At 43.9% G+C, this 19,423-nt stretch overlaps 2 protein-coding genes across 2 annotated transcripts; both read right to left on the bottom strand.

Moving 5' to 3' along the window:
* Window positions 1-611: 611 nt before the first annotated feature.
* Window positions 612-2,262, bottom strand: LOC144734555 (olfactory receptor 7A40-like). Its single transcript, XM_078616802.1, is given in 3 exon segments — window positions 612-637; window positions 1,376-1,703; window positions 1,705-2,262. Coding segments are annotated over 3 exon segments (912 nt in total).
* Window positions 2,263-17,129: 14,867 nt separating this feature from the next.
* LOC144734498 (olfactory receptor 1E16-like) lies at window positions 17,130-18,283 on the bottom strand. The gene has a single exon (XM_078616720.1). The coding sequence runs from the start codon at window positions 18,108-18,110 to the stop codon at window positions 17,130-17,132; it is 981 nt and encodes a 326-aa protein (XP_078472846.1). The 5' UTR covers window positions 18,111-18,283.
* Between the last annotated feature and the right edge of the window lie 1,140 nt (window positions 18,284-19,423).

Genomic DNA, 19,423 nt, shown 5'->3' with positions numbered 1-19,423 from the left:
GACAGTGGACTCGATGGGACAGTGTGGAGAAGAGGAAGATCAGCTGGAAGGATCTGTGGGCCATGGAAGCGAGGCGGTTGAGCTTTTCCATCAGAGCAACATATGACGTCCTTCCAACACCAGTTAATCTTCACCAATGGTATGGTGAAGATCCGGACTGTGCCCTCTGTTCCATGCCAGCCAACCTCAGGCACATTCTCACAGGGTGTAAAACAAGCCTCACCCAAGGACACTACACTTGGCGTCACAACCAAGTCCTTAAAAACCTTGCGTCCGCCCTGGAGGACAAGCGAGCTGCCACCAACTCCCTACCACCCCCAGCAGCATCACACCTCTTACGGACGACCTTTGTCCGCGAAGGGGCTAAACCACCGAAGAGCGGCTCTACACCAATAGAGCGAGACCAGCTGCGCATGGCCCGCGACTGGAAAATGCTAGCTGACATTGGCCGGCAACTTGTGTTTCCTCCGGAGATCGCAACCACCACCCTAAGACCTGACATGGTGCTCTGGTCCCGTTCGCTCAAGAAGGTCTTCATCATTGAGCTCACAGTACCCTGGGAGGACTCAGTAGATTAGGCTTATGAGCGAAAACATTTGTACTATACCGATCTAGCTGACGAAGCACGGCATCATGGCTGGAACACAGAAGTCCGACCAGTGGAGGTGGGCTGCAGAGGTTTTGTGGCAACATCTACAACCAGACCGCTTAGAGACCTGGGAATTAAGGGCCAGAGCCAGCGTTCGGCAATCAGAGCTGTATCGGACGCGGCAGAAGGCAGCAGTCAGTGGCTCTGGATGAAGAGGAAAGACCCCAGCTGGGCCCCAAAGTGAGAGGGCCAGGAGGTATGCAGTCAACAATGCTTGACTCAGGGAGGAGGACGCCCCTGCCATGCATAGTCCCATGGGATGTTGGCTATCAACAACAAGGCAACTCCTATGACTAATTGGGAATGGGACGCAAGCGTAGGATTAATCACCCTGTCGCTGGCCGCCTTTGGGGAGGGTGTATAGTATGAAAGGCCGAAACACCCTAGGAACCAAAGGTTCACTACTGACGATGCGCTCCCCAAATTTCACTAGGCTCACTGTTCATGAACTCTTGGAAGTGCTTGCACAAAGGATAGTAACATCTCATCCTGTGTTCTTTGGAATCTGAAGCAAGATGCTCTACGTGGGAATGGAGGCCCCCAGTTGAAATTATTCTGACTTTAACAGGCTATATTATAAAGTGTATGCGACTGTTTAAAATGGTTAAAATCTAAAAAATCGTTCAACAATGACCTGCAAGGTGAGATTGATGGTTTTACAGGAATACACACGAGGCGAGATCTTCTTGAAGTGCTTACTAATTGCGAGTCTCAGCTCAGTCGTACGGAGGCAGTAAATGAGTACGTTCGCAACTGGGCTGAGCAAGAACACCAACTGAACTGAGGATCTCAAATTTCTCACGCCCTCGCTGTCGGCATCCTTCACAAAGCGCGGCAAAAGGATGTCTAAGAAAAGCATCGTGAAAAAGACGGCGAGCGCCATGAAATGCGTGCCGAATGTGTGCAGAGCTTTGCTCCTGAACTCGGTGGAGCTCGAGTTCTTGCACTCGACAAGAATCCGAACGTAGATGTACGCAATGACACAGAAAGGAAAGCCAATGGTTAGGAAAATCTTGGATTTTCCATACGTCTCTATTTCAATAGTGTCGTTGGCGGCTAAACTTTACAATGCCAACGTTATCACAGGCTATGCCCTGGATTTTCCTGTTATTTTCTTTTAATGTAATTGAAAGAAGAAATGTGGCTTGAATGCTGACTGAAATGATTGAAATCAGCCAGGACAGTAATGCGATGAAAATGGATCTCTTTGCAGTAACATTGGTGTGGTAGTGCAATGGGTAGCAGATTGCCAGGTAGCGATCAACAGACATAAGAGCCAATGTAAAAATCTCATTTATGGCGAATATGTGAAGTGTGAACATCTGTGCGACACATGGAATGAACAGGATCTCTCTGTTGCCCGTCAGGAGGACCTGCAGTTGCTTGGGCACGCCACCTGTGCTGCCAATGATGTCGCCAATCACAAGATTGCACACAAATATGTGCATGGGTTTGTGTAAGTCTGTGGACACTGCCACCGTTACGAGCACCAGCAGATTGGCTGCAGTTGTAGTTAGGTACATCGCAAGGCACAGGCTGAATATGAGCACCTGCACAGGGTACGGGGCTTCAAATGTGGCGAGGTAGAGCACGAAGCTTTTGTTCTCCATCATCGCCTTGTTTCTGCTACTGCGTATGCAGCCCGAAAGTTATAATCTTCACACAGCCCCTGTGAGATTCACAAATAATTCACTCAGGAAATTACACGCATCATCTTCATTGGAGAGGTGTGGACATTCTTTCAATTACAAATAATACTTCAGAATTACAATCTCTATTAATCATGGAGGAATCCAATGAGCTTTGAAGCTCTTTTTCACAGATGTCCAGTAGGGGTGGGTCAGAAATTAGCAATACAAAAACGATGGGAGGGCAAAATTGAGAAAAGGCAAGTCACTAGAAGAACGAAAAAAGTTTCTACATACTTATATACATACTTGTCAACCCCTTATCAGTGCCTACCTTATTACAGACCAATTCAGACCCTATTGGTCACCCTGTGCCCTTATAAATATAACGTTCATCCTACAAAGTCTCATCACAAGGGAGAAACAGACAATTTTTTTGCCCATATTGAAACGACTGTCTGCCATATGGACCTGAAAACTCAATTTCACTGTACAAGAATATAGGTAAACCGTATGGGTTGACAGGTATGCATATAAATTGCATAAGTAGGTACATTCCTGCCGAATTTTCAACACTAAGTGCAAGCTCGGGCAAGGCAGAAAAACAACTTAACAGTCCCCCCAGACAACACAGTCTCTAAATAAAACTGCACGTAAAAATGTCACTATCGATACACGGCTAAGGATCAGTTACAAATCAAATCATTTTCTGCTTCAGGATCTTTTAACAACAATAATCAACGACTCTTCACGAATGTGCAGTGATTGTTAACATAAAAGAAAAAAGTTTAAAGCATAAAATGATCCAAACCGTTCACTTGAACTCGATTATTTGCAATGTTCAAGGAGCCTTTGTTCTTACAGGAGATGAAGAGGAATAAATTATACTCTTCATCAAAATGTATTGAAGTGAGCTACAATACCATTTTTGAAAACCTATTAAAAAAAATTCCATACACATTTTTTACGCAATTTAGGTGCCGAAAATATATTTCAACGGCCCGAATGTGTTTTAAAAAATCAGATTACTAGAAAAAATACCTTAAATTTTACGGCTGACATCAAAGACCTCGTGCTCACTTCGACTTTCGGATGCTGGCAGCAGGGCCGAGCGTAGCACCTGCCGATTTATATGGGGGGTGGGGACCACGTGACCGCCCATGGTTCCAGGTCTCCAGGTGCAATGGGGACGTCACGTGCCCTTGCGTGTCTAGACCGCAGCCCCGAGGGGCCTGGTGGAGTCCGCTGGCGATTGCAATGCGAGCCGTGCGCGCTGGGTTGGGTTGGTGGTGACACGCATTGCTCTCAATGAGGTCTTCTTGTCGGGCACATTTTGTAATAAAAAAAGGTTTTCAAAGCTTTACCTAGTTTTGATTGTATACCATATATAACAAACTACTGTAGTATTGTACACATATGGACGCGTTTAAAAAAAAAATCCTTTGATACCATATAACTGAATAAAGTTTGTATTTGTAACATATAGTGTATCCAATGTCAGGGTTCGTGTTTTGAAATATACTTCTATAATTTACTAAGTGTTATACACAGGTAGTCTTGTGTTCTGTGAGCACCAAGTCTGCCGGCCTAACAGAAAACCATTAAATGTCACCAAGCATTCCATCATACATTACCCTTGCCCTCCTGCGCATCAATTTGAGCGCCTGCATGTGCGCTAATGACTCCATGCACCTTCCTAGTGGGGGGGGCGTTATTGCTCAACAGGTTAATTGCTTAACCCATTAAACTGCTTTAATTTCAATGACGACATTGCAGGCTACCGCATGGCCCTAATTGCGCCCTCCTGAGAGAGGGCATCTGAAGTCGTGATGTTGGGTCGCCTAATGACGACTTCGAGCTGGCGGTCCACTGCAGCCCAATAACTTTCCTTTTATGGGCTGCATTTATTCTCAGTGCTGACGTTGTGTGAACACAGTGAAGGTTGCTTTGCATTGTGCTCACGTCAGCGTGGTAATTTTAACGTACCGAAAAGAACACCGACACCTGGCTGTGGAAACGTGGCTCAACTTGATGTGTACTGTGATGTTTGTTTGTAGATGCACGTGTAGCCGGTCCGCCATGTTCCCCTCTGCTGCCATCCTAAATCATTGCGAGGGGGAACAGGTTGGCTAAATAGACAATAACAACAATAACACAAGTTCGGAGATGATGAGTAGAGACTCCGCAACTTGTTGTCCTTCGGAGAAGTGTGCGACTCCACAACAGCTGGAGCACCAGGGGTTTGCGAAACGGCAAAACTTTGATTTCAAAAGTAATCTTCAGAAGGACAATTGCGTCTCTGCAGCAGCGATCAGAGATACCCTCCACGTCGCAACACTGTCGCTCAATATCTCAGCACCAAGTACGCCCAAATCTAACTTGGGGGTGTACAGCCTCGGACTCTACTGCGCACGTGGGGGCTCGGGGTCCAATCCCTGATCACCATCGCATTCAAGAATAATGCAAACGGCACCTGGCTACCTGTCGCTATGCAGAATGGTTTCTTAGGTTCCCATATGCTACAGAGTGCACAATTATACGTGTGATTAAGGGGCCGTCCATAAATGACGTCACGCACCTAGGGGGGGGGGGGGGGTCAGACATTTGTCACGATGTGTGACGAGGGGAGGGGGGGGTTGAGAAATGTGACGTCACATCAAAATGCGCAACTTTAAAAATAGACAGCACGTTCTACTTAATTAAGTAGACTTTTAAATACATGTTTTCTCCTACAACATCAGAGTGCAGCGTACATTAAATATGCACTACAATGACAATAGTTTAAAGCGATTTGAAGCATGTTTAATTTGGGGGGGGGGACAAAGCTTTGTGACGTCATATTTGAGGGGGGGTCTGACTTTTTGTGACGCCGTGTGACGAGGGGGGGTGGGAGTCAAAAATCGTCCAAAATCGCGTGACGTAATTTATGGATGGCTCCTAATCACGAGTGAGCTCAGACCGGCCACACACCCAATATGCAGCTTTCAAACACCGTTAAAGCAGGTGCATTGGATTGTTGCGGCCAACAGGCTGGGAAAACAGGTCCTTGACAGGGTGGGTCTTGCGTGCGGCTCTCCATGAAAGCCCGGAGATGGACACTGGAGTTGAACTCTCATCAAACTCAGCAAAGCATGGATGTGTCATGTGAAGGGTTCGAGTTGGGGCTTCTCTCACCGGTGTGCTCTTGTTGATGCTCTCATGTTACCGTTTCCTGTTATTCTCTTATCGAGTGTTGCAGCCGTGGGTCCAAAATGCTGGGGCGGGGGCGGAGGGGGGTGTGCATGTTTCACTTTGAGTTCATTCAGTGCATGGCACAGGGCCTGTTATGTAGAGCTCAGGGCTTGCCACTTCGCTCAGAAAGGTTTTTGTTGTTAGGCATAGACAGCGATAGCCAAATTACGCCCATATTTTCCACAAAAGTATTGTGATGTTTCCCTTGGCAAACTGGTAGTATCTATGGGACCTGTTTGCGAGTATCAAAATTATAAAAAAATATATATAAGAGTAGGCTTCGCCCTTTCTGGGAATAAAAGAGGTGTTAAGATGTTCAATCACCAAACAGAAACCTTTTGCAAGGCATCAAGTCTGCATTAACCGTATGTACTTGTGGCAAACATGCGGACAAATGTAGCCGGTCCATTCTGCCCCCCTCTCCTCCCGTCGTGAATCCTCGCAAGGGAGGCAGGTCAGCTAAATAGACAACAATACAAACGAATACAAGTTCGGGGACGATGAGTAGAGGCTGCGTTGTTGTTCTGTCCTCTGGAGAAGTGGGCTACTCCACAGCTAAGCACCTGGGTTTTGTGAAACGACAAAACTTTATTTCAAAAGTCTACTTCAGAAGGGTAATTGTGTATCTGCAAGAGCGATCAGAGACACCCTCCACGTCACAACACCGCAGCTAAATTCCTCAGGCACCAAATCGGCCCAAATCTCAATTCTGATAACAGCCGCTTATCGTATCTAACATTTAACATACATGTTATTTAACAAAAAACATGTTAATATGTAACATGAAACATCTGCCCAAAACATCTGTAGCGGCCTCCTACATTTCCTAATAATACTGCATAAACGAAACACTATGCACTTACATAATTAATAAGCATTTAATGAAAAATTATAATCACAATGTAAATTATAGAAAAAAAATGTACCGACAATAAACATATAAAACAATTATTTCTTATATAATGTAACCTCGGCAAAACACCTGTCCCGTTCACCTCATGAGCTCAATATTAAAATTTACTCCAAGTCAACCATTTGTGCCTTCCCAATGAACAGCGCAACAATACCAAATGTTATTTACTACAAAAACAACTTGATTTCCATCACCAAAACCATCTAATCATAAAACTTGATTTTAAGCTTTCGTGACTTACTCTTTTGTTCTTTCTTTCTAATCATCTTCCAACTTCTTTATATCCATTGATTCGAGTTGGATTGCTCAAAATAAACATTTTTTTACACTCATAATGATATTTAAATAACTCACCACGAGACGCAGCGCCATATTATTAGATTTCCTGCGCAAAAACGGCAAACAATATAATGCAACTCAAAATTAAGTGAACATCTCGTACCTGCAATAGCGATTAAAAAAAATTAACCCGTAAAAACTAAGTTTTTACCTATAAATCATTTATATGCGTGTTCAATGAGCCACAACCCAGCCCACATTGGTCTTTGAAACGGGCGGCTAGAGTCCTCTCGTCCTCTGGCTTGAGATGGCTGCCACCTATGGGTCAGATGATTGTCTACCACCATTAAGCAATTGGTAATTAAATATTAAAAAAAATTCCTAAAAGGTGTAAAATTTTGGAAAAAAAATTTTCACGAAAATACATTGTCACACACAACGAGTCTGTGTGCAAAATGTCAGCTCGATTGGATCACGGGAAGTGGGTTAAAAAACGACCGAAAGATTTGCACAGTCGTAAGCAAGCAAGCAAGTGAACTTAATATAAAGGATTTAAAAACACCATCCACGTCACAACACCGCAGCTGAATTCCTCAGTTAATGGGATTGAGCGCCAGTTGTATATATTTTATACCCAAATATAAGTATTTTTAATATTGAAATAAAATTTTATATCAGTCTTTCTTGTGCATATCTTGATTACCACCAACAACTCAATCAACAGTCGATTGACATTCAAATAATATCAATTTAACAGTTATATACAGGATGTTTAAAAAAAAATTAACACTTATATGGGACTATCGTTTTTAATATTAAAATAACCGATAATACACTGTAACATGATAACAAATGTATGTTAATAGCTTCAAAAAGTCTCCACTTGTTCGCCACAATTATCACCACATGCCTGGAATCTTCTCCAGGTGGTCTCCAGAGCGCGGAGGCACATTTCTTGTGGTATTGTTGCAAATTCTCGGAAGTGTTAAAAAATATTTGAAGCACCCTGTGTTATAGCTCATGTAAATATGCAGCTTACCAGGCACCAAGCCCGCCAAATCTAAATTGGGAGTGTGCCTCGTACAGTACTGTGCACGTGGGGCTCGGGGTCCAATCCCTGATCACCATTGCATGCACTTAGAATAAAATTACGTACTTAGCTATGCAAAATGATTTCTTCGGTTCCCATATGCTACCGAGTGCAAAATTAGACGTCCGATTAATCACTGGTGAGCTCACACCGGCTACACAAAGAATGCTCTGATATTATTCGCATTGTCTTTGAAACTGATTGGCCTACACCAGAGGACAGCCTTCTTGCTGGCCTTGTCTCACCAGTCTTAGACCAGAGAACTACAAAAGGCGAACAATACAAAGGCAATGCAAGTGAAGTGACCAGTAGTGTCACTACTGTGTACACACACACACACACGCACACGTGTGACGTCACTATGCAGGGGAACGTCACTACCACGTGGGTCTACACACACACATGGCGTCATCCCGGCTGGAGGCGGGAATGACGTCAGGGCCGGTTCTGGACTCGGGAGGCGACGAGGGTGGTGTGAGGCCGTGGCACTCTCTTTGACCCCGGCTGGACACGTGACCGGATCCCAGTGGGGGCCGGGGCTCGAGGGGCACCTTGGAGGGCACGTAGACAGCAGGGAGTCTTCGAGAGGATTCTCGAAGGGAGGCGTGGCCAGGGTGGGGCCCGCGCACGCCGAGGCCCATATAAGCAGCCTCCTCACGAGGATCGAAGCTGCCCGTATCAAGAATGAAGATGCATCGTGAAGTCGCCAAGAACAGTCAAGCCTCCAGTCAGCGGACCCGCCAGTAGCCCACCTGGCTGGGTCACGCTAGAGTATCTGAGAGTCAGTGTTAGAGAAGTGTGTGTGTTAGCTAGAGTAGGACGGTGGTGACCACCCTATGTGTCATGTAAGAGTTACCTGTTGTGTTCGGTAATAAAGTGTTGCCTCCCAAGAAGTTGTGTGCACCTAAATTGAGCCCACTACACAAGTATCAGGGCATTTGTCGCTCGGGTTGAGCAGTTATATATATGGGACATTTTTGGCAGTATCAAAATTCTGAAAAATAAAACAGTAGGCTTTACCCTTTTTTGGCAATAACACAGGTGTTAAAATGTTCAAACAACGTAACGTTTTTTGCAAGGCGTCAAGTCTGCATTAGCCACACATACTTCTGGCAAGCAAGCATACAGGCATTCTCTGGTAGTAACTAAAGTTCTGTATTTACATCGATTATTTTCCAGCACACGATTATCCGACGGTCCTGGGCCGATCTGGCGAAACCAGCAAAAATGCTCCGAAGGCTTTTATGAGTCCGGCGATCGGCACCACGTGCGTGACAAAAAAAGTAACTATGCTTGAGTTGATTTCAGTGGCAAATATTATATACAGTACATTACACACTACATACAATTTAAGCAATGAAAGTACTGCAAGTATATACAATTTTCACGACTGATAACTAATACAAACAAGATATACACTGCGATCCGGCTTAAAGTGCGTGTAATTCAGAACTTATTGGCCACCCCGTGCCCCTTATAAATCTCAACGTTCATTCTACAGTCCCATCACAAGGTAGAATACAAACATACTTTTATTGCCCATATACGGGTAAACCGGATGGGTTGACAAGTATGCTGTTGATGGGAGGAGAGAAGTTTGGTTGTTTTTTATGAGACCAGAGTGGGTTAAAGTTAGTCGAAGCGTTTGTACTGGATCCAAGTGACTTCGTCTTTCCTGGTAGATGTCTATCATTACACCACATCACTCACACGCTACCAGCTAGATCTGAGGTGGGAAGATGTATTGTTTTATACACAAACACGGTTATTCAGTAAATGTGATTCTAATGCGTACCTGTCAACCCCTTATCAGTGTCTACGTTATTACAGACCAATTCAGACCTTATTAGTCACCCCGTGCCCTTATACATCTGCAAAATCCCACCAGAAAGGAGAAACACAAACAAATAAAAACATTTTTGTTTATTTTTGCTCGTATTGAAATGGCTGTTTCGCGTTATGGACCTGCAAACTAAATTTCCCTGTACAAGAATACGGGGTAAACCGTATGGGTTGACATGTATACTGATATCATGGGACCTCCTTTGCCAGTACCAAAATATGAGATTAGGTTTTCCCCCTTTTTCTGGCAACAAAACAGGTGTTAAGATGTTAAAACACTAAACTGAAACCTTTTACAAGGAATCATGTCTGCATTAACCACAATACTTGTGATCAGAATGCAAACAAAAAATGTACTCTGATAATATATGCATTGTTTTTGAAACTGATTGACGTCCTCTGGTCTAACACCGTTTTGAGACGAGGCTCAAAAGAAAGTTGTCTCCGGTGTGGACCAATTAGTTTCAAGGACAATGCATATATTCTCAGAGTATGTTTTTTGTTTGCATTCTGACCACAAGTATTGTGGTTAATGCAGACATGAATCCTTGTAAAAGGTTTCAGTTTTGTGTTTTAACATCTTAACACCTACATTTTGATTTAAAGCTTTCGTGACTGCAGAGATTCATATTATTGGTTCTTTTGGTAAAGTCACGTCGAAGGGAAATAATAAAATAATAAAAAATATAAAACAATAAAATTCTCACTCCCTTCTACGTGACTTTACCGAAAAAAACCAAGAATATCCTAACACTTGTTTTGTTGCCAGAAAAAAGGGGAAAAACCTATTCTCAGGTACAGTATACTGATGTCACTGGCTGAAGTGTTGTCGTTGTAAACAGTGGTAGGTGATGTGGCTAGAATACCTCGTTGCTGTGTTTAGAGTCAATAGTTGCAAGGTGTTCCGAGGATTTTAATGCTTACAGGGGGAGTGATCGTGTGGTGCTTCACGCGCTTGGCTACGAACCTGACGATCGAGTTATATTCCCGCTCACGGCCACCAAAATCAGTGACGATTATCTGAACCGGTTTTGGGCCTCCCCTAGGTCGACTCAGCCTCAAATGAGTATCTGGTGCAGTGTTTAAACATCGCCACTGGGGAGACAAGGGAGGCCGGGCATGGTGCTGGCCACCCACCCGCTCGTGTACCATACCGGCATACATAGGTGCTGGTAGTTTATTGTAACTGTCTGACCTGCCCCTACTGGACACCTGTGTGTGAAAAAGAGCTTCACAGCTCATCGGATTTCTACTAGAAAAATAAATATTCTGATTCTGAGGCGGAGTCGATGCTCTCATTCGGCAACTCACCAACTACTGTGCTTGTGTAGTCAAAGAGACGATCGTACTGATGGATGGTGTGGTAACAGTACAATTCTTTAATTATAATGACGAAGAATGGTACAAACAACCACACACACACAAGGGCAAGGAAGGAAAAACAAAGGGTTTGTTCCGTGTATTTTACCTTTGGCGTGGTGCTGGCCATCCACCCCCCTCATGTGTGCCGTAACATGGCCCTCCTTGATGCTGCTTGTTACTGGCCATTAACATCACTTGTTTACCGCACATCGAACAGCCCGTCCGCGTTGAGAGGCTACAGTATAAGGGGCGAACGTCGTCTTTTTTTTGTTAAATCTCTTCTCAGTCATTTCAGTAATCTCAGTCAGCCAACCCATGGCACCTGCTGGGTCTGTCCTGAGACCTCATGTCAACGAGCCTTTGACACTTCACGTGGCCTCAAAGTGCACCTAGCCTGGCACAGGCTTCATGGTGACGCCACTGTCACTAAGTGGCTATAGGTTGGGGTTATTGGTATTGGGAGACAAAGGCTCAGTCAGGGCACCGGGGTAGAGAAATCTGGTCGTCGATAACCGGTGTTGGTGCCCTACAGGAGTTGGTGTCAACAGTAGAGTCACCCTTGCCAAGTGCGACTCGGGTGGTGGGACTGGCTTCTCATACACGTGGGGAACAGAACGGTTGAACAAAATACGCGAGGCTTTTGATCTCTGATCCCGAGGTTAACCTTGGGAAATCACTCCGTTGAGTTCACCTGTTGAGGTCTCAACGATCCTAAATATGCAGGGTTAAAAATACGTATATATTATTACGCGTATATATATGACATCAGTGTGAGTCTTTGTAGTTGTTAAATTGCCCGGGTTCGTCATAAACACCTTGGATTATCCTGTTAATTCTGTTGTCCCCTCCCTCCCTCCCGCAATACATACCAAGCCACCTCAGAACATCGACACCGGACTCGGTCATGTGGTCATTACGTTTATTTTTTGTTCATGATCGCGTTAAAATTTGCAAATTATGGTGCATATTGATGAGTCCAAAGTGTTGCTGGTAGTTCCATTCCCAGCTGACACATCATACAATGCGCATGGCAGTAGCTAGTGTATTTAATATACAGAGATGTTTCGACTACAGCAGGGTAACCGAGATACATGGACACAGCGCATACGCGTACATTGCAGAAAGAAGATCATCAATTACAGAGCAAATAAAGCATTATAAAGATATGGCTATTTTGTCAAGACTTCTACAAACATTAATAATATCTTGCAGGGATGGTGCTGGACGAGCCTCTTCAGTTGACTCTTGTCCAAACTTGACTGGCCAGGAATGGGGATTGGGATGAGACACAGACAGCCGGTCCCAGGGTCTCAAGGGGCTGCCGTCTGCCCGTGCTGTGTCTGGCCATGGTCGCCATCCCCACGCTTAATGAGGACAACGTCTGGGTGCTTCCTCTGGGTCCACACATTAATTTTTTTATTGTTAATCTGCTCGTTAACCCAGGATGGCCTCACCAAGTCTCAATACGCCTTCTTAGGAGAATCCTGACAAAAACCATCGCAGTAGGGGACGATGTTGTTACGTTTGTAATGACTGAAATGAATGAACAAACACTCACCCGCAAGCCAATGTGCAGCCTTACGGTTATTAAAAAATAGACCAAGGTCTCCGATTAGCGGAAAGAGGCCTCCACAGTGATTGGTCGGGAGGCAGGGCATTTGAAGTGACTGGAGGAAATTGTTTGAATGAGAATAGGCGGGAAACAGAGCGGAACCCAGAGGCGACGGTTGGGATCCATTAGAGGAGGAGGACAGGGGATTGACTAGAGGGGGGGGCAGTGAGGGAACATTCGAGAAAGAACTAAGAGTATGTTCAAAAGATATTAAAGGGCTAGAGCACAAGGGGAGGGGACGTTAGAAGGAAGGCACGAGCTTTCAAGACCAAGCATGAAGCCCGACCCAGTATTTGTTACAGTGTGTTGATAAGAGTTTGTCGTTCACGTCGTTTCACGTTCATGCCAATTGAGTAATTTGCGGGTGATTTTTTTTCATCGGAATGTTTGGCCGAAACCAAGTTGCAGGAGTGTTTTTTTTGTTGAGCTGGGAAACTGGAGAACTCAGAAATTAAACCCCGTGCAGAACAGGGGGGAGAACAAACTCCACGATTGAGTTGAGAATCGAACCCAGGCCCTTCTTGCTATCGGGCACGAGTGTTACCACGGCAGACGCTGTAGCACACACATCCATTATGTGTTCAGGTACCTTGATTGACCCCGTGCAACCAAATGCCACCTCAATTGAAATACAAGCTGCTGTGCGCGTCGCCCACTGATTGCCATTAAAACGTTTGGTGTCTATTATTTCCACACGAACACAATTCAAAGAGCGCATTGCGTTCACGCGAAGCTAATTCGTGCCTTTTGTTAATGCATTATAATGTTATTTTGTTATCTAATGCAATTGCATTTTTAAGAATAAATAGTACTGTGTTTTAGTGATGGAAGCACAACTTGGACGTATAATCAAACTCATGATGCGATGTTCACGTACGCAAATGACTCCTGTGTTTGTTTAGATAATCTTTTTCATTTAAATACAGTAAAATGAAGCAATGCATCACATTTATGCTTTACTAGTTGGCCTGTGGTCGCCATCAATAAAGATATGTTACCTGCCTCACGTATTTGATTCTAAGCTTTTATTACCTTAAATCAACAGGTAGCAGTGGGCGGATACAGTAGGTATGGGGGTGTGTGGGGGCAATCTGGGTTGGTGGGATTAGAATTCCCTCTGAGAGCAATATATGTATGACTTACGGTGTATGTACAGCCAATTTGTCAATCCACTGCTAGCCGGGAGACCGATATACTGATTGTGTTCACCATATTTCACCAGGCTGGTCAGTTGCGTGTTGTGGATTTGGAGATGGGAGCATAGGAGTGCAGCACAACCCTGTATTTTACAACAGCCGACAAATACGAGTTGTATGCATGGTGGTCAGCCACCCAAGCAACATCCAGCACAACATTCCACACGATTAGGTCATGCGCTTCCCTTAACTACGACATTGAGCAGGACATTGATTCTTAACAAAATATTTCATTATTACCCGAATAAGACAATATCATTAAAGTTTTGCAAGAATAACATATTTTAGATAGATTTGTATTGAGTATATATAGTTTGATTGGATATAAAGGTCTCCACTCAGCATTGGAGACCTGTATACAACCACACAGCCTACAGAAATCCTTAAGTTATGAAACGTGACAAGTACCATGGCGGATAGAATTTCATGAAATTTACACTGAGTAGCCGAATTAAAGTTTGTACTCATTGCATGAGGAGTTGGCCACAGTAATACCTCTGTTAACGAATCCTCTGGGAACGAAGCTCCTTCATAACGAAGTCGGCCGTGGAGGGCCACTTCTCCCCCATATTGTTTCAACAACAAAAAACATCTGCAGAAATTATGCACATATATTCAAGAGTATAATTGTGAACGCGACCGAGTGGGGTTTGTTTTGCTGTAAGTGAACAGCAGTCAATCAGTGAAAAGCTTCGCAAGTCTCCCTCACTGGGCACAATCTTCCCTTCTCCCGCCTGCCATTTGCTCGAGCACCTCGTGCTGGTAAAATGTTATCGTGTCTTTTTTTTAGTGATATAGTGATTTTACTACCTCCATTATGTATGTTGACATTCTTTCGCACCACCGTACGCAGCCAACGGTGCTAATCGGTGGTGGGGGGAAGGACAAGAAGCTCAAAACAAAAAGCAGTTCTAAAGAATTTAGTTTTCAATCTAGATTTTGAAAGTGCTTAGCTCCAGTGTCTTCCTAATTTCGGAAGGAAGAGCGTTCCAGACGGCCATAGAAGTGCATCTTAAAGCGCACAATGCGGTCACCGACCATCTAGTGGCTTTATTGGGCAAGAAGTGCAGCTTAAATCCATCTATTTGGAAGCGAAAATACCCATCATAGGAGGGTAGAGGCAAGAGAGATGAAAAGTGAAGTGGCGCGTTCGTTAGGGTTAGTGTAGTCCAAGTTAAAGACCATTTTAAACCAAGCAGACAAAGTGAAGGCTACTGTGCAGAAATGTTTTCCTAATGTACCCCCCTTGTCTGAAGTTCTGGAGTGCATCCGTATGCCTCCCATGTTATATCTACCTTTCAAAAAAAGGAGTGATATCATGACTCCTAATATTAAAATTCCATAGTGTCATGTCAACAGCATCCCACAACGCTGTACATCTTCTATATATATCAAAGTCAAAATTTGTCTGTGGGTTTGTGGCGTGGTTTGTGTGGGTTTGTGTGTGGGTTTGCTTGTGTTCGCGCACTTGTGAAGGATTTGGCTCTCCAATGGTCAGGTTTACATTAAATAAAAATAGCCAGGTGCCACGCCGCAAGCCCCGCCGTGAGCAAGTGCTATTCCTTTTTCACATCCGTAAACTTTTAATTAATTTAATTAGCGATTTAGTGCGATTTTTTTCTGCTATCTTTTTTTATGACGCATGCACGACCATACCAACTCACACACCATTTGTGGGGGGGGGGGGGTCCATACCAAGTCGCACGCCTTCGGTGGGACTGAGAGGGACATTTTCTTTCGCGTTAAAAATGCTATTTAAGTACACTAAATGCTCAGGTAAATTATTCACTGTGTGATGTCCCCCCCACCCGATGCATGCAGTTACTACTATACAGTCGGTAGATGCTACCACTATAGGCCGTAGATATTACTGCAGAGCGGCCGGGGAGATTGTGGCTGGGGGGGGGGGGGGTCAGGGCTAGCATCCCAGCCCCAGCCTGCCAAGGTGCCACCTCGGCCGGCTGGACAATCTAGGCGAGGCCGGAGGCTCTGCACGGGACTAGGCCTCACCACGCCACTCTCTCAGGTGAGTACTTTGTGCTATAGAGTCGATAAATACTGCTATAGAGTCAGCATGTACTACTGTAGTAATAGCAGGGACCACCACAGTCGGTATGCCCTGCTGTAATCATAACAGGTACCATCACAGTCAGTATGGACTTCTGTTAGATTTTTAAGGGTAGGTTTGAAATATTTTTTGACCCGGGCAATGCCGGGTACTTCCCGCTAGTTAATTATATATACGAACCAAATCCCATGTAATAATTTTGGAGCTTTCGTGACTGCAGGAATTATTCTTATGCCTGATGATGATTGCTTGTGTTGCAATCGAAATGTCGTAATATGCTATTATTTAATTTATTATTTTATCTTTAGACGTGACTTAACCGAAAGAATCAAAGAATAAATCCCATGTACACGGTTCGCTGCGCACTGCGCAAAAGAAGCCCAATTAATAAATGGCACCAAAAGAAAAAGCCTACAAACAAGAAAAAAAACGATCAAAACAAAGAAATGAGTCCAATAGGTCAACATCCCAGACCACAATCCCAATTTCTCAACTAAGCCAGGAAACCTTCACAGGAGGGGCGGTGGAGTGCCAAAATGTAACGACGAATTTATATCAATCAGTCCAAAAAGTTATTACCCTTTTTTCTCGCGTATGCCTTAATGAATAAAATTACCTTCAGTTCAGATTTTAATCATATGGAGTTGATTTGCGGGATGTTAAGTGGGAGGTAAAGTGCAGACCTAGAGAAGACGGAGAACCCGGGAAGGGGATTAAACTGAAAATCGGAGGTCTGCGAGTGCGATCTTCAAGGGGATTCTGGACTGGATAGGTAGCCCGCACAGGGATCATAAAATGGGTGTAAAATAATTATGCTTCCGAGTATGAGTGAGTACTCTTGCAGCTGCATTATGAACATACTGGGCACGTAGGATCAGAGACAAAGGAAGACCACATAATAGACAATTGCAGTAGTCTAATGGCAAATTATTTATTTATTTCTGCAGCTGTATAGGAGAGACAGTTGTGGATACGAGAAATATTGCGAAGAGGAAAGTAAGCGGTCTTGCACTGTCCATCCTGCGGATGGACAGTAGTTTGCTGATGCGAGGTAATTGATGGGGGGTTTTTTTTATCAACTAAGAGAACTTCAGTATTAGAGTTATTAAATGTAAGAAAATTTGCTGCGAGTCAGTCAGAAAATGCAGTAAAACACGAAGATTGGGTGGGAAGTGGATTTAAATCGAGATTGATTGAAACTACATATCAATTGTGTTAACCGAGGTATACCCTAAGCTGTGCTTTGTGTTAAACATCATTCAACCACGATCTTTTACATTCACTTTGATTGTTGGACAGTAATGCACCTTTCTCAATATCTTGTTGAATTGCGTATTAATTGCGAGCCTCAGCTCTAGGGTGCGTAGCCAATAAATGAGTACGTTCGCAATCGGGCTGAGCAAGAACACCAACTGAGCTGCACATCTCAAGTTGACGCCCTCGCTGTTCGCATCCTTCACAAAGCGCGGCAAAAGGATGTCTAAAAAAACTGACGTGAAAAATACAGCGAGTGCCATAAAATGCGTGCCGAATGTGTGCAGAGCTTTGCTCCTGAACGCAGAGCTCGAATTCTTACACTCAATAAAAATTCGAATGTAGGTGTACGCAACCACACAGAGAGGAAATACAACAAACGTTGCAACCATTGACGATGCGACAACATCCATTTTGCTCGTGTCACCGACAGCCAACTTTAATAATCCCATATTATCACAAACTATGCCCTGGATTTGCCTGTTTTTTTCGCTTAATTGCATTGAAATTTGAAGGCTGACTAGAATGCTGACTGCAACCGCTGCCATCAGCCAGGACAGTAATGCCATGAAAATGGATCTCTTTGCAGTAACCTTGGTGTTGTAGTGCAATGGGTAGCAAATGGCCAGGTAGCGATCAACAGACATTATAGCCAATGTAAAAATCTCATTCAATGCAGATATGTGAATTGTGAACATCTGTGCGACACATGACACGTACAGGATCTCTCTGTTGCCCGTCAGGAGAACTTGCAGCTGCTTGGGCAAGCCACCTGTGCTGATAATGATATCGCCAATTGCGAGATTGCACAGAAAAATGTGCATGGGCTTGTGTAAGTCTGTGGACACTGCCACCGTCACGAGCACCAGCAGATTAGCTGCTGTTATAGTTAGGTACATCGCAAGGCACAGGCTGAATATCAGCACCTGTATAGAGTACGGGGCTTCAAATGTGGCGAGGTAGAGCACGGAGCTTCTGTTGTCCATAATTGCGTTGCTTGGGCTCCTGCGTCTATAGCCTGAGCCCTTATCACGCAGTCCCTGTTGAAGTCACGAAACATTGTTAAATAAAAACATCATGGGACCTCCTTTTCCAGTACCAAAATATGAGAATAGGGTTTTCCCCTTTTTATCTGGCAACAAAACAGGTTTCAAGTTGTTAAAACACCAAACTGAAACCTTTTATATTTTGGTACTGGCAAAGGAGGTCCCATGATGTAGATCCTCACCCCGAGCTCTCATTACTCTGATGGTGCCTTGTATTTGTACTGTACGCCTTTTGGCGTCCTTTGGTCTTACACCGTTTAAGACGAGGCTCAAAAGAAAGATGCCTCTGGTGTGGACCAATCAGTTTCAAAGATAATGCATTTATTATCAGAGTATATTTTTGTTTGCATGTTGACCACAAGTATTGTGGTTAATGCAGACATGATTCCGTGCAATAGGTTTCAGTTTGGTGTTTTAACAACTTAATACCTGTTTTGTTGCCAGATTAAAGGGGAAAACCTATTCTCAAATAAAAAGAGTTTGTGAAAATGCGTACAAATGCTCACTAATAATATGAACAATAACTGACGAACAATAGCTCAAAAATAGAAGAGAACTCACCTTGTTTTCGTTGCTTGAACTGAGGGCAGATCAGTGATGCTCGTGGAATCTGCTGATTTATATGCGTTTTGGGGACCACGTGACCGTGAGCCTTCAGGCGCGATGGGAGGTTCCGGGCTGGCTGGTGCGTGCTGCAGCGCCCTGCGGATTTACCCATTGCCCTGAGGAGTCTTTTGAGTCAAGATTAGCTCGTAATGTGATATGTACACTTAGGGTTGGGAGGTGACTGCATTAGAAGCAATTGGGTCATGTTTCCAGTTATTTTTTTAAATCACTACATACATTTTTAAATGCTTCAACCTAAATTGTTGAAAAAATATATATTTTTTAAAGTCATCGTGCTGTATATGGCACTAATATAAAAATGGTGTAAATGTCTCCGAATTAGTTTATTTTCTTAGATAGTGTGTTAATGCATGTATAATTTAGGATGTATTATCAATGGTGGCTTTACATATAGAGTGCATTCATAGGTAGTGTTTAACTGTGGGTACCAAGTATGCAAGCCTCCATAACAGAATAAAATGAGATGTCACTTAGAATTCCATCATCCATTACTATTGCCCCTGGGTATCAATTTAAAATCTTGTATTCTAATTAGTCCATATACCTTCCTAGTGGGGATGTTATTGCTCAACGGGCTCATTAATGAACCCATTAACTGCTGTAATGTCAATTATGACTTTGCGGGC

The sequence above is a fragment of the Lampetra planeri genome, chromosome 51, assembly GCF_965212315.1.
Source record: "Lampetra planeri chromosome 51, kcLamPlan1.2.h2, whole genome shotgun sequence".
In the NCBI taxonomy this organism is placed as follows: domain Eukaryota; kingdom Metazoa; phylum Chordata; class Hyperoartia; order Petromyzontiformes; family Petromyzontidae; genus Lampetra; species Lampetra planeri.
The sequence above is the reverse complement of the archived record's forward strand: the minus strand, read 5'-3'. Positions and strand labels throughout refer to the sequence as shown.

What these genes read in the sequence shown, in the direction of transcription:
- LOC144734498 (XM_078616720.1), bottom strand. Translation starts at nt 18,110, where the DNA reads ATGGACAACAGAAGCTCCGTGCTCTACCTCGCCACATTTGAAGCCCCG.